We start from the raw sequence: 16,244 nt of genomic DNA on the forward strand, positions 1-16,244 counted from the left end.
TTTTTTTTTTTTTTTTTTTTTTTTGAGATGGAGTCTCGCCCCATCGCCAGGCTGGAGTGCAGTGGCGTAATCTCGGCTCACTGCAATCTCTGCCTCCTGGGTTCACGCCATTCTCCTGCCTCAGCCTCCTGAGTAGCTTGGATTACAGGCACGTGGCACTACACCCAGCTAATTTTTGTATTTTTAGTGGAGTCCGGGTTCACCATGTTGGCCAGGATGGTCTCAATCTCCTGACCTCGTGGTCTGCCTGACTTGGCCTCCGAAAGTGCTGGGATGAGCCACCGTGCCCAGCCTATTTAGTATTTCTTTACTATCAAAATAATCGTCCATTATTAACTGATTTAGCAAACTTGGGCATGCCCCTCGGTCTCTTTCCACCTTTAGTTGTACTATGTTAAAAATGAGAAAGTTATATTCAGGTTTGTTTTTTTCACAGAGGAACATTGCTAGGTTTCTCTGTTAGCATTAGCAGGGTTTAATATTAACAGTAAGTATGTCCATGATGCTTTAAATACAGAATGCTATTTTTGAGCAGAGTAGAGATGAACTTCTAGACAGTGGAACTTAACTCATTCACAGAGAAATGTAAATGTGGTCTTCTCATAGAATATTTTTTCTCATGGGATTTATCTACTTGTGTTCTGTTATCCCTTCAATTGTGTAGCTGAGGGTGCTTATCTTACTGAGTCAGTCTTACTGTTTTTTTCCCAGGTTTTATAGTTTGTTCTTGCTTCTGAACAATCAGCAGTTGTTTGCCATTATTGACAAGAAGTCTAGGACATAGATTTTCTTGATCTGTTTTTCTTTCAGTGTTTGAGTTCAATGGATAAGGGAAATGGTTGTATGCATTTTATTGCAGACATTCTCTGAAATAATTTTTAGCCACAAGGAAATAGCTCTGTTTCTGTGAGTCATCATTTCTTCTTATATAGTGCTGGATAAAGAATTTAATTTTGTAGATAGAGATTTATGACTTCCAGAAAGAAAGCTGCAAAAATGGAAGTTTCCAAAGAATTTAAGATTTGCTATAATAAATGCTATCATATATTGGTGTTTGAGATGCAAATGTACATATCTGTGTATCATATATTGGAGTTTGATTGAAAATCGGAGTTTGAGATGCAAATATAGGTATCTGTGGTTGATGCAGTTTTCCTAAAACGTCATGATTTTCAATGGCAAGTAAGTTATTTATGGTCGTTTTTAAGGATAAGCTGTTAACGTGTTTTTTTTTCTTTTTTTTTTCAGCTTCCAATAAAAACAGGACAGCAGAACACACATACCAAAGTCAGTACTGAGCACAACAAGGAATGTCTAATCAATATTTCCAAATACAAGTTTTCTTTGGTTATAAGCGGCCTCACTACTATTTTAAAGAATGTTAACAATATGGTGAGTATTTGGGTTACTGTGTTTTGGGGAATTTGCTTTCTTTTCTTTTTGATTAAAAAGTTTAGAACAGCATATTTTGAAGTGTGGAAAGTGATTTTCTGTGGACTTTGGATATAACCATTAATCTTATTTTGTTTACTAGCACAGATAACCTTTTAATTTTATTTTATCAAATTTTTAATCAGCTGGATTTTAGATTCATTGAGCACAAGTAACTGTAATTTTCATTTTAATTTATTATTTCCCTTAGAAACATCTCCTATCTTTTGTGACCATGTCTCCTTTTCCAGTATGTTTCTTGAATTAGGATTTCATAGAGCTTTTGTGGCATACACGAATTGACCACAGTAATCCATTACACATATTTTTCTTTAGCATCTTGTTTGAATTTACGTATGGTTGTCCCAGCCCTAAGTAGATGATAAAATATGATCTCATAGTCCTAAAATGTGGATTGATTTTTTATGAAGATATGTGTTTTTTCTTCCTTCTGTAACCTGTGACAGATTCTGTAGTACTCACCCTGTTGTTGAAACAGTTTTTCTCAAATACCAGTTTCATCAAATAATTCCACTGTTAAAAGCTCATAATTTCTTTCTTCTTCCCATTTTCTAAAATCGATTGACGTTTCCTAGACTTCAGAGTACTCCAACTGTTCTCCTTCTGTACCTTTGAACATATAACATCTTTTGTCTTTCTCAAGTGATCCCTTCCTCTCTCTAAATTCCTATCTAACATCTCCATTCTAAGCTGTTTCAAACTAACATACTCAGTTCATGGCAACTGATCTGAATTTTTCTTGATTAACTCTGAACTCTCTGCTGGTCTTTAGCATTTATTTATTTATTTATGAATGTATGAATGAATGAATGAATGAATGACAGGGTCTCATTCTGTCACCCAGGGTGGAGTGCAGTGGCGCAATCTCGGCTTACTGTAACCTCCCCCTTCCCAGTTCAAGTGATTTTGCTGCCTCAGGCTCCCCAGTAGCTGGAATTACAGGCATGTGCCACCATGCTCGGCTAATTTTTTTGTATTTTTAGTAGAGACGAGGTTTCACTATTTTGGCCAGGCTGGTCTCAAACTCCTGACGTTAGGTGATCCTCCTGCCTCGGCCTCCCAAAGTGCTGGGATTACAGGTGTGAGCCACCGCGCCCAGCCTGCATTTATAATCCCAGTTTGTATTTGTTTGTATTGAGTTGTGAAACAACTTCTGGTTATAGATTGTGAAGATTGTTCCCTCTTCCTTTTTTTTGAGATGGTCCTTAGGTTTATTAGATAATATTCTAGTATGACATTGAAAAGACATGAAGTTACCTTTTTGCCTTATTCCCATATTTTAGATAATCTTTCTCTTGTTCTATTTTATTTTTAACTGGCATACAGTAATTGTACATGTTTATGGGTACATATTGATGTTTCAATACATATAATACATAGTGATCCGACTAGGGTAATTAGCATATCCATCATCTCAATATTTATCATTTCTTTGTGTTGGGAATATTGAATATTCTCTTGTTATTTGAAACTATATAATGTTAACTGTAGGCCAGGCGCGGTGGCTCACGCCTGTAATCCCAGCACTTTGGGAGGCCAAGACGGGCGGATCACGAGTCAGGAGATCAAGACCATCCTGTCTAACATGGTGAAACCCCGTCTCTACTAAAAAAAAAATACAAAAACTTAGCGGGGTGTGGTGGCATGTGCCTGTAGTCCCAGCTACTGAGGAGGCTGAGACAGGAGAATGGCGTGAACCCGGGAGGCGGAGCTTGTAGTGAGCCAGGATGCGCCACTGCACTCCAGCCTGGGTGACAGAGTGAGACTCCGTCTCAAAAAAAAAAGTTAACTATATAATGTTAACATAGTCATTCTACAGTAGTACAGAACACTAAGTCTTATTCTTCCTATAAAGCTGCATTTCGGTATCCTTTAACAAATCTCTACCCACCGCGATTCTCCCTACCCGACCCTTCTTCCCTCTAGTGCCCTCTCTTCTAGTTTTTACTCTTTTTAGCTTCCACATATGAGTGAGAGCATGTGGTGTTTAACTTTTTGTTCGCATCATCCTTGGTGTGTTTCCTTTTAAGAAAGTTGCTTACACAATACCCTAAACTTACAAAACTAATAAACTGGAGGTGTAGAAAATCATTTACCTTCTTTATGGAAAAAATTAGTATTTTCCCCCCAAAAGCAGGACCATTTATAAATACGTAAAGAGATTTACGGAAAGACATTTAACATTTTTTGTAGCTCCTCTGTTGCAGTGTGTGGGGCACAGATTAGTATTTGCACATATGAATATGTGGCTGTGTTCCCAGTTAGATTGAAATATTTTAATATTTGGGACCCTCTTTTCAAAACAAAACAGCATTGTTATATTGGCGTTCATTTAGTGCTTATTAAATAAGTTTTCAAAACCATAGTCTCTTGTTAATAAATACATATGTAGTATTTATTTTGAGGATAGTGAGTACTTAAAATTCACTGTGGTGCTATAGCATGTTTTTGCTATAAAAATTAAGACTTTGATCATTTCGTGGCATAAAAGTATAGTTAAATCCCCAATTCAAGATTCTGGTACAGATCTATATGTGTGTCTAAATCCTACATATTTTTAAAGCATGAAGCAAAACAGCATCTTTTACTGTTACAAGGTTAATGGCAGACTCTAATAAATGCCATTTCTGTTTGCCTTAGAATTTAGTTTTTATGAGGATTAGGATAAAATCAGAAATAATATATTTAAGTATAGTATAATCTGGGAGGTAAAATAGAATACTATTGTTGATCTTTTAGTCTTTCACTTTTCAGATGTGTGTTGATTGGTAGCAGAAAGTGAAACTAACTTTTATGTTCTGAATATCTTTTCTGTTAGAGAATATTTGGAGAAGCTGCTGAAAAAAATTTATATCTCTCTCAGTTGATTATATTGGATACACTGGAAAAATGTCTTGCTGGGGTAAGTAAATTGATCTTAAGTAGGCAGGCTTTGTGAATTTAATCTTGAGAATGATCTTATGTCCCAAAGTACAGATGTGGACCAAGAGGACAGTCATATGGACTTTTGTCTGAGACATATAAATATGAGTTTTGTTAATATAGCTGACCTGGTGACAGACAATTTTTCATGAGAAAATTTTCTCATCTTTTGTAAATTAAACAGATATGAAGTTTACGTATAAAATGTTATGTTTCAGCCACATATCTGTCTCTCAGGTTTTTAGGAAAATATTTTATGAAGAGATCACTATTTGATTTAACGGATCTCTCAGAGAGTTGTGGGAGAATGCGATTCAGAAGTCCAAGAGTAATCTTGTATTTCCTCCTATATGAATATGATTTTAATATTCTACTTTTGAAATTTATGTAAATGAGAACTTAAAAATTAAACCTATTAAGGATAGATGTTACCTTGAGAACACTTGTTTTATGTAGACACACACATATGCGATAGGTATGTGGAGGTGGAGAGTACCAAACAATTATTTCTCTGGTTTCCTGTAAGTTGTTACCACAGTGTATTTCAACCATGACTTAATTTGAACTTTTTCAAGAGTATTTCTATTGTGTAAAGAAAGTATTTCTATACATCATTATCCTTAATTCTTCCTGGAACATGGTAAGAGTTTATATAAATATATAAATTAAATACCTCTGTTTTAATGATCTGCCTAATCCATGTGTATTGAAATTAACTCATTTCTTATGTTCTCTCTTCCTTTGGCTCAGAATTCAGAATTTTGTTTTTATTCAGAATTGCTTCCCTCTTCACATATGTTGCAGTTCTCTATAGTGAATTAGTTGAAAGAGACCTTATTATATGAGGACTGATAGTGTGGTTGAGAAGTGTTGGTGGAAGCATTGGGATAGGGCATTGAAAAAAAAATTATACACAACTGTGTATCCCTAGGGAAGGCTGTAAGCGAAAAAATCTAAGCATAATATATATATATTTTTTCTTTTGAGACAGAGTCTCACTCTGCGGCACAGGCTGAAGTGCAGTGGCACCCTCTCGGCTCATTGCAACCTCCACTTCCTGGGTTCAAGCTATTCTCATGCCTCAGCCTCCCAAGTAGCTGGGATTACAGGCATGTACCACCATGCCCAGCTAATTTTTTTGTATTTTCATTAGCCATGGGGGTTCACTATGTTGGTCAGGCTAGTTTTGAACGCCTATCCTCAAGTGATCCGCCCATTTTAGCCTCCCAAACTCCTGGGATTACAGATGTGAACCACTGTGCCTGCCCTAAGCATAATATTTTAAATTTTCTTATTGACACTTGACCATATTCCAAAATTGTGGAGACAGTGTTTATAAGTTTTCTACTTAAAATAGAAGGTGAGCTAGTTGTTTTAGCATGGTATTTTCCGTTAACTTGTGATATGCTATTGTTCAAGTGTAAAATGGAGTGAAAGAGCAAAAGAGCTGTTACATAGGATGATGGAACTGGGAAGGTGGGCAAATTTTAAACTTTTCTTGATTAGTTTTTTCCAGTGGTCTTATTACTTTGACTGCAAATTACCAGTATATCAGCCACACCCATGACTGAATGGTGGGGCGTGGGGTCATTTATTGCCTTGTTCAGTTTCACAGCTTTTCTCCATTAACATTTGTAATTGAGAGGTAATAATAAATGTATTTTGGAGAATGATTACCGATATTATTGGCCTCTGTTTGATTTAATACTCTTTGAAGATAGCCTAATTGAAATGCTAATAAGTGGGCCTAGTATAACTTATGTAATGCATAAAATGTATATTATCTTGCCGTGCTCTACTGTTGAAAAATGTGTATGCTTTTTCATTAAATTTACTATTTAAAAAGTAATGCTATTTATATTATTGAACAATTGTTTTATTTCCTTCAGTGATTTTACAGATGTTTCTTGATTCTTACTTTTAAATCAAAGTAAATTGAGGCAGTTTAAGAAGAACTGAGCTCACAAGTACATGTTTGTCATATACATAGTTGGAATATTTAAGTGAAAGAAAAATACTTACCAATATGTTATGAGTGCAATTTTGTAGAATTTGAGAAATCTTAAGTATTTTTGTTCCTGTGAATATGACTATTATTTAAAATATTTAATACTTCTCAGATTTTTATTTGTTAGAGTTAACATCTGTATTGTTTGGTTAGCCTATAAACAAGAAATAGGCATTGTAATGTGAATTCACAGGTTTTTGTGAAGTCTGTTTATGTACTGTCCCTATGTTTCAGTGTATTTGCATCTGAGAGTGCTTGGATTGCAGTTACAGAATTGAACGTAGCATACAATTGTACACATTTTTGTTCTTTGCCATCTTGCTCAGTGTTATTAAAATTCTTATCTGCATGTAGTTATCAAGACTGTTAGGTGAAATAGTAATGTGGAACAGCATACCTACAGGATAGCTTATCCATTGATTGTGTGTTAATTGTAAAGTATATATTTACAAAGTAGAGATTTCACTGTTAACACCAAAGTTATCAAACTTGGTGTCAATAACAGGACCACCTGGCCTTATGTTCTCATGGTGTGATGTAATATAACCTATAGTGAATCCCCTATACTGTTTAACCTCAATCTAATCAGACAATTAGGTTTAAATTTTAGCTTATAGAAAATACACAGGCCGGGCGCCGTGGCTCACGCCTGGAATCCCAGCACTTTGGGAGATTGAGACAGGCGGAGAGCTTGAGGTCAGGAATCCAAGACCAGCCTGGACAACATGGCAAAACCCCATATCTGCTAAAAATACAAAAATTAGCCAGATGTGGTGGCACATGTCTGTAGTCCCAGCTACTTGGGAGGCTGAGGCAGGAGAACCACTTGAAACCAGGAGGCAGAGATTGGAGTGAGCCAAGATTGTGCCACTGCACTCCAGCCTGGGCCGCAGAGTGAGACTCCGTCTCAAAAAAAAAAAAAAAAAAAAAAAAAAAAGAAAGAAAATACACAATATAGTAACTAGAAAAGCAAATCAACCTATGTCACTGGAAAATAATTAAATCAAGGATATGGAACATTCTGTAAGGCAGCTGGCCCACTTAAAGTCATGGGAAATAAGAGTGGTGAATATGGGCCAGGCGTGGTGGCTCACGCCTGTAATCCCAGCACTTTGGGAGGCCGAGGAGGGTGGATCACTTGAGGTCAGGAGTTCGAGACCAGCCTAGCCAACATGGCAAAACCCCGTCTCTACTAAAAATACAAAAATTAGCTGGGCATGGTGGCGGGCGCCTGTAATCCCAGCTGTTAGGGAGGCTGAGGCAGGAGAATCGCTTTAACCCTGGAGGTGGAAGTTGCAGTGAGCTGAGATTGTGCCCTTGCATAGAATAGTGAAACTAAGGAAACATCATGTTGTAATCGGTGAGCTTTTTTGGATCCTTATTGAATAAAAATGCCTATGAAAGACATTTTGGGGTCAGTGGTGAAATTTGAATTCAGACTTGGTATTATATGATACAAGGGAATTGTTTATTTTTCCTTGGTGTGTTAATTGTATTGAAGTTACATTAGAGAAAATTCTTTTAAGAGATGCCAAGGCACATGGGGTGAAGTATTCTATTTATAATTTACTTTGAAAAGATTTCAACTAAAATAAAATTACTTTGAGTAGGTAGTGTCTGTTTTGGTCAGTCTGCACAAAAGCAAGTGTGATGGCTCACCCAGGAATTTACTTAAATGTCAAGACAGATGACACAATGCACTCATCAATCAATATGAATTAAGTCGATTCTGTAATTGTAGAACTCACAGCAAACTGGGGATTCCCAGGGAAGGGCTCGTTTGGTGAACAAGAGAGCAAGCAGGAATGGGAGGACTGGTAAGGATGGCAGGGGGATTGAACTTTAATTGTGATTATGGGGTCAGAGATGGAACCATCCTCTTTATTAAACTATCTATAGACAGATGTAGCAAATATGATGAAACGTTAACAGTTGTTAAATCTAGGTGGTGTGTATGTAAGGTGTTCATTATTTTTGTTCTGTGTGTGTGTTTGAAAATTTTCATAATAGAAAATGTTTACAGGTAAAATTAAAGTTTAGAATAATGTGATTATTTCTATTTTAGCAACCAAAGGACACAATGAGATTAGATGAAACGATGCTGGTCAAACAGTTGCTGCCAGAAATCTGCCATTTTCTTCACACCTGTCGTGAAGGAAACCAGCATGCAGCTGAACTTCGGAATTCTGCCTCTGGGGTTTTATTTTCTCTCAGCTGCAACAACTTCAATGCAGTCTTTAGTCGCATTTCTACCAGGTTAGTGTGTAAATCCACATGGGACTACTGGAGTAATATGAATATTAGAAGTTTTGTTTTTTGTCTACATAAAAATAAAGTTAATGGAAATGAGGTTTTTTTGTTTTTGAGACAAGTTCTGTTGCCCCTCACAGCAGCTTTGACCTCCCAGGCTTAGGTGATCCTCCTACCTCAGCCTCCAGAGAAATGAGTTTGTCTGGGCTTTCGTAGAAATTTTATGCATTAATATCTTTGACATTTTAATTGCATAATATTTTGATACTGATATGTGCAATTAAATAAGAGCACTGTTATGAATGTGAAAGTCTAAATTTCAGATAAAAATATCTGCCATGAGCAGGCTTTAAAAAACAATACTAGGTATGAACTTTTGGTTTGGCTTTTTAAACATATTATCCCTTTAAATGAAACTACCCAATCAGATGGAATAATTAATGAGAGTAGTCAGAATTCAAATACTTTCACAACTCTACCCTTTATCACAAGATTTTAGGTTACCAAAAAACAAAACAAAAACAAAAACAAAAAAACCTAAGTGATGTGAAAACACAAGGAGGTGAATAATTGCAAAGTAGAATTCTCCAGAAAGTGGACTGCATTTTAAATGTATGTAAAATACTGCCATTTATTGAGTATTTATAGCATTTCCTTTGCTGTCTCATCCTCACAGTAACCTTGATGATACTTCCCTCATTTTACAGGTGAGCAAACTAATACTCAAAAAAGTTCAGGTGATGTGCCAAATAATGGAGGACCCAAAATTTCTAAGTCAGGCTGGCTTCAGAATTTATATTAGTTTCACTATACCAGATTGCTTCCCTATCTATTTTAGCCACATTTTGATGAAATCTGTTTTATAAAATATACTTCTGTTTTTAAAGATGTATCAAAAATATAATTTAAGCTTTTATTGATGACTCAAAATCATCCTGAGCATTAGTTGTGATATGCTACCTACAGGTGGAGAAATTAGTATAGGTAGTGCCCTATGGGATAGAACTATAAGTGACAGTAGCAAGTAGCTGCAAATTGTTGTTATGCACATGATTTGTCTTTCTAAGGCAAGTAAAGTCAGATGGGTTATTAACTTAATTAGAAACTATAGCACAAATTATTTAGTGATTCGTGAATCGAAGACTAATACCGAATAGAGAAAAACAATCCTCTTTGTTGGTGCCTGCATCTTTGGCTCGTCAGTGTTGTACGAACAGTGGACTTTGATTATTCAGATTTACTGATTCCTTTGTTGTTTTCCAGCAGGTGTGAAAGACAACATACATCACCATTTGAGAATTTGTGTTACGGTTTTTTGGGGGAATTGATTAACTTCAGAGTCCTGCAATCTTTTTAATCAACAATGACATTTCTATAATTAAGATCCTAGGCAGCAATATTTTTCAACCTCAATGCAATTCTTGATCCAAAGAAAATTAAAGTTTTATTTAATGGTATATTATTGATAATCTTGGGTAATATTTATATGATAGAAAAATGTTTTCATGAAATCTTTTGAGCAGTAACGTTTTATATTCTGAGTAATAATACAGTGGTTGAGTCAGCAAGGTAACAAACACCTAGAGAGTAGGAGGGTGGAAAATTATATTTAATAAAAAACACAAACCCTTTTCATTTAGGTGACTGCTAGGCCGGCCTTACTATTTGAAACACCTGTTAAATTAAAGGTAGAAAGTGGTACAAAAAAACCCAAATGTCTTTTAGTCTATCAATGCATGAACTGCCTTATAGAACACAACAAATGTGCCACCTTGGAAAATTCTAGAAAATTTCTAGTCACCAAAGGTTTTACTTTATGGGATTTTGCAGCATTAGCACATGTAAAAATAAGCAACTTTTGTTTATTTCCTGAATCTAGTTCACTGTTGCCAGAATAGAAACCAAGTGTCTAAAATTTTATTAGCTTTCAGAGGACAGACTGCTCAGAAATGGCATCTGTGAAATAACATTGTTTCAGACAACTGCATTTTCAGTTTCATTTAGCTTGTGTCAGAAATAGGAGCTGATCTTATTGAAGGATCACTCACCTAAAAGACCATTATGATGGTTTAGTTTAGGTGGGAACATCTTATGCTGTCATCGTCATAGTATTAGGTGACTTAAAATATGTGTGTGACTTGAATGGTAGTTCTTTCTAAAGATTGATCTTATGTTTTATATATAATAGATGAATCAGTATCATGAAGATGTTTCGTGTTTGTCCATTCTCCCCGTCAATGTTTCTCCTTTAAGATTAAGATTTGGTTTTTATATTTCTGACCTTTACTTTTCTTTAGGGGAAGATAGGCTATAGATTTATTTATTTTATGTTTTTGAGACACAGTCTCTCTCTGTCACCTAGTCTGGAGTGCAGTGATGTGAACATGTCTCACTGCAGCCTCAACCTCCTGGGCTCAAGAGATCCTCCCACCTCAGCCTCTTGAGTAGCCAGGACTACAGGCACGTGCCACCATGCCCGGCTAGTTTCTTTAATTTTTTTGTAGAGACGGGGTCTTGCCATGTTGCCCAGGCTTGTCTTGAACCCCTGGGCTCAAGGGATCCTCCTGCCTTGGCCTCCCAAAGTGTTGGGATTACAGGGTGTGAGCTACCATGCCTGGCTGGCTATAAATCTTAAGATAGCTTTATTTTTCTCTGAGAGTATACCATTTTCTGTGGCTTATAGTATTTATGTAGCGGAGTAACTGCTTTCTCCACAGAATTACTCCACAAATGCAGTTGATCTAGTTGTTTTGTAGTGAGAAGGTGCTTCAGAATACCTAATTTGATATACCACCAGAAGCAGAAAACTCAATGACTTTAAAAGTCATTTGGTTCTTTACAGTTTACTATTTGGTTCTATACAAATCTGTTCATTATGGTTTCTTACTCTTTTTTTAAAAATAGTTTTCAGTTTTTTTATATGTCTCTGATCATTTAAAACGTATTTTACGTTCTCTTTAGTATTGTTTAATATTGATTTGTTTGTGCTGATTCATTCATAGTGAATTGTTTCATCAGTTTTGGAATCCTTGATTGCAAAGTTATCTTTAGTGTGGCCTGTATTTTCTTTGAGAATCCTTGTAGGCTTTGGCTGAGGGAGTGTTCTAGTGATGGTTTTGCATTTGCATTTGCCAGGTGCCCAGTTCTGGAGCTATTTTTTTCTTAATTTCTCAGTCCCAGCCTGTATGGGCAGTATAAATTTGAACCCTAAACTCTTAGAAGGTAAACAGCTCTAGGTGACTTTTTTCACTTTATCCAAAGTTTAGGCAGAGCAGTTAAGCTTCTTTGTGCTGGTAGGTTTTTTTCTTTTTTTCTTTTTGTGGGGAGTGGGGGCGGCAGGGGGAGTGCATTGTTCTTTCTATTCATGTTTTATGCAGGGCCCAAGTTAGAATCCTGAATTATTAGGGTACAAGGCTTTTATATCCAGTCTCCATGTGGATGTTAAGCCCCAAGCTCCTAGGTTAAGGAGATCAAAAACCTCACTCATCTTTCCTTTGTTGCAGGGCTGGGTCATGTACTCGTGCACTTAACTCTCTGGTTTTCAGTTTTCTTCTTTTCTGGACCTATACATTTAAAATATCTTTCAGTATGCCTAGTCTTTCTAGCTGTTTTAGTGATAGGTTTTCTACTCTTCATTTCTTTTGCTCAGACTACCCTTTATTTGATTTCTCTGCTTCGGAAATGATGTTTAACCTTCACAAAATACCTGCTCTCTATAAGGGTACCAGACCATAAAAGGGACAAAATTTTTCTCCCGTTTTTCACAAACAACCACAAGAGTCAACTTTTCAGAAGTTGGTGTTGCTGATCTATGGTGTTGTGTTTTCTAAGGAGCCGTACTCCATATTTCTACGCTCTTTGCAGCAGCTGTGGAATTTTTAGCATTGAGGACAACCTCATTCCCAGCTTGAAATGCTGAGCTTTTCTTACCCTGATGATAGGAAGAGAGTTCATGTAAGTGCTTAGAATAGTTGTACTGTTAGCTGTAGTCTAATTAAAGCTAAAGTGAGTGAAAGGAGAATTTGAGAAGGAAGAATAGGATTGATTACATTCTTATCAACTGAAGGTTTAGTGTGATGATTAATAACTCCTTTGCAAATTGCACTAAATGATTGAAATTCAAGTTAATACGTATAAATTATAAGACCATGTAGTATTTGTGCCTTTTCACCGTAGCTCTATTGCTGCATTTATAAAAGTTTACAATTTAATTGTGCTGCTTATATTTTTTATGTCTATTAATATGAATAATGAGTATGCCTCATTAGGTAGCATGATTTAATAGATTAGCAATACCAACTTTTGAAAATCTGAGCGCTGTGGTTGTTGGTGTGAAATGGAAGAAAAGTTTAATTCCTTTTATTAACATTTAGGCTAAGTGAATTTCGTTTATCAGTTTAAAAATATCTACATATTTGTTAAGTGTTAAGTGTTTCTACATTTGTGATAACTTCATATTCAACATAAGAGAAGCTGGGGTTTAAACAGATATTCCTGTCCTTATAAGCTTATGTTCTACTGTGAAGTAGGGATATTAAGCAAATAATTACATAAATACATGTACAAACTGTGAAAAGTGCAATGAAAAAAGGCTTACTCGGTTTGCAAATACAAAGTAAATGTACCCTGTGAATATAAAGTTTCATTCGTGTTTCAAAAATCTAGTTGATAAAAGTAGAAGTTAGTAAAATCAAGTTTACTTATTATAGTTTTAGTCTTAATTCAAATTATACTTTTACTTGTAATTGGAAATATGAATTTTTAAAACTATTCATTGTGGAAAAATAAAAAAATACACATAGAATAGTACTTCAAATCCCCATGCATCTCTTACTCTGCTTTAACTGTTTCTGGCATGCTATGGTTTCTCTTCTTCGCTTTTCAGTAATTTAAAGCAAACCCCAGACGTCATTTCACCTGTAAATGTTTCAGTATATATCTCTAATAAATAGATTTTTAAGCATTTAACTATAATATTGTCATACCTATCAAGAATCATAATTCCTTAATATCATGCATTGCCAAATTTGTGGGTTTTTTCATGATCTCAGAAATGGCTTTTTTGTTTTGTTCAAATTAACATACAAATAGGATGCATACTTTGGAATTGGTTGATATTTCTCCTGAGCCTCTGTTAATCAGTATCATTTCTTCATTTCTTCACCTTGCTCTCCATTTTTTCCCATGCTGTTTATTTGTTGGACTGCATTATTTGCCTTTCTACATTCTGTATTTGGGTTTCATTGGATTCAGGTTCATTTGGTTGGGGGGGACAAGAATACTTTACTGATGATGCTATGTGGTTCCTAATGAATCACATCAGGAAACATGTCCTGTTATTGACTTTTAATGTTATGATCAGTGATTGGATTTCGATGTTATCAGCATTATGTATTCATTATACAGTTTCCCATAAATTTTTCCTAATGTTTTTAGTAATCACTGATGATCACTGCCTGGATTCCACTTCATTGGGGGCTGCAAAATGAAAAGTTTTCTAGTCTGTCATTCATTCTTTATTTTAAAATTGTGACTTCTATGAAAGATTTTTGCTTCGTTGTGTGTTTAGTTATCTTGCAATACAGTCCATGTAGGGAATGCAGGATACAGACTTGACTTTCATTATTCATTATCAGAATGAGTTGGTACCCTAACAGTTGCAAAAGGTTACCCATGAAGTTTTTTCTTTCAATATTATAACAGGCTTGTGTGTTTTAATTTATTGTATGTGTTTCCATTGTAGACATAATTCTTTTGATCCTCAGATTATCCCATTTTTGACAGTTGAGATGCCTAAAGTGCATACCTGTGTGATATTTGACATGATTCTGATAGTTGTTGATAGTTTCCTTGTTTTCAAGCCCAAGGTGACCTGCCCTCACCTTGTATATCTCTTGCCCCCATCCTGGAATTAACTAATTTTCCCAAAGAACCCTGGCCGAAAGTCGGAAATATTTAGACACCTCAATCTTAAGGATAAGGATGCTGCGATGCTATGTTTACTGGATTATCATGGTTTCTTTTATCATATCCCTTGTTTGTTATGTTCCTTTAGGTTTTTATAAGAAATATTTATTGCCTTATTTTTATATGTGTCTTTACTCTTATGAACTCATCTTTGGGGGAAGAATCTGTTGAATTCAGAATTTAGGGATACCCTAAGACTTTTTTTGTTTTTGTTTTTTTTAAGAGATAGGGCCCACTCTGTTACTCAGGCTGAAGTACAGTGGTGTGATCACAGCTCATTGCAGCTTCAAACTTCTAGGCTCAAGAGATCCTCCTCCCTTAGCCTCCTGAGTAGGTGGGCCTATAGGTGTGTGCCATCATGCCCAGCTAATTTTTGTATTTTTTTTAGAGATGATGTCTTGCTATGTTGCCCAGGCTGGTCTTGAACTCCTGGCCTCAAGTGATCCTCCTGCCTTGGCCTCCTGAAGTGCTGGGATTACAGGTGTGAGATACCACACCTGTCCCCTAATACTTAATTTGATAAGTTAATTTTGGTTTTTACTTTTTAGGTTACAGGAATTAACTGTTTGTTCAGAAGACAATGTTGATGTTCATGATATAGAATTGTTACAGTATATCAATGTGGATTGTGCAAAATTAAAACGACTCCTGAAGGGTAAGTTTAAATGTATAATATATCTGAAAAAAATCACTGGGTCAAAAACTAGTATCATGAATGTACTAATTATATTAATTGTGCTGAACTAGAACACCAAACTGGATTTTATAATGACATTTCCTTGTGAAATAACCAGTAATACATATGGTTAATTATTTTTCAATCTTTGAAAATAATGCAGTAGAGAAAATGAGCATTTTAAATCTTCGCAATGGAAAGTTTTGCTTAACTACAATTTTTGTTTTCAATACAGAGAATGCAAGGGTGCTATTATTTCATTTTTCTGGAATTTGATCTCTCAAGGGTGGCTATAGATTATAGAAGCTATCTGTTTAGCTATTGTAGCACTTTACAAAGATTGTCTGTAGTAGGATATCAAAGTTTTATTGCAGAATGGAACGAGGAGATTGTGATGTTATGGTGAGAGGATGAATTGAGCCAGAGATTTCATTTCTGACATTTCTGTTTTCAGCTCTCTACTGACTGACTTTACAGCATTACAAAGTCCCTTAACTTTCCATTGCCTGGTTTTGTCTCCTTGTAGAACAAGTCAGTAGTAGTTCCACATGGGGATATTATAACACCTAATATGTGACTTTAAAGCTTGGGAAGTACTTTACATGATTATGTGGATTGAAATAAACAATCAGAAGGAATTGAGATATATTCTGTAGTAAGCAGTGATGTGTTAATGTAAATCAGATACCAATGAGTATTCATAAACTGAGTATGATCTGAAGGAATTGAGATAAATTCTGTGGTAAGCAGTGATGTATTCATGTAAATCAGATATCAATGAATATTCATAAACTGAGTATGAATATCTAAATTTCATTTTACAAAAAAATATTTTTTAGTTTTTGGCATTATTAGACCCTGGCTAATTTAGATATGAAACCGTATACAGTTCACACATATTTTTATTTGTAACTTAAGGAATTGTCAAACAATAATAATTTTAATATCTGACCTAAAACAGATTGAATT

General features: G+C 35.4%; 1 protein-coding gene across 12 annotated transcripts in view; it reads left to right on the top strand.

The window, feature by feature from the left end:
- Nucleotides 1-16,244, top strand: part of NF1 (neurofibromin 1) — a 260,201-nt gene that overhangs the window by 41,201 nt on the left and 202,756 nt on the right. For all 12 annotated transcript variants that reach the window (XM_055388560.2, XM_031010600.3, XM_055388563.2 and 9 more), the window contains exons 2-5: nucleotides 1,249-1,392; nucleotides 4,271-4,354; nucleotides 8,448-8,638; nucleotides 15,148-15,254. In XM_055388560.2, the coding sequence (XP_055244535.1) occupies nucleotides 1,249-1,392; nucleotides 4,271-4,354; nucleotides 8,448-8,638; nucleotides 15,148-15,254 (526 nt within the window). The remainder of the gene's footprint in view (nucleotides 1-1,248; nucleotides 1,393-4,270; nucleotides 4,355-8,447; nucleotides 8,639-15,147; nucleotides 15,255-16,244) is intronic.

Source organism: Gorilla gorilla, chromosome 4 (assembly GCF_029281585.2).
Source record: "Gorilla gorilla gorilla isolate KB3781 chromosome 4, NHGRI_mGorGor1-v2.1_pri, whole genome shotgun sequence".
NCBI classification, from domain to species: domain Eukaryota; kingdom Metazoa; phylum Chordata; class Mammalia; order Primates; family Hominidae; genus Gorilla; species Gorilla gorilla.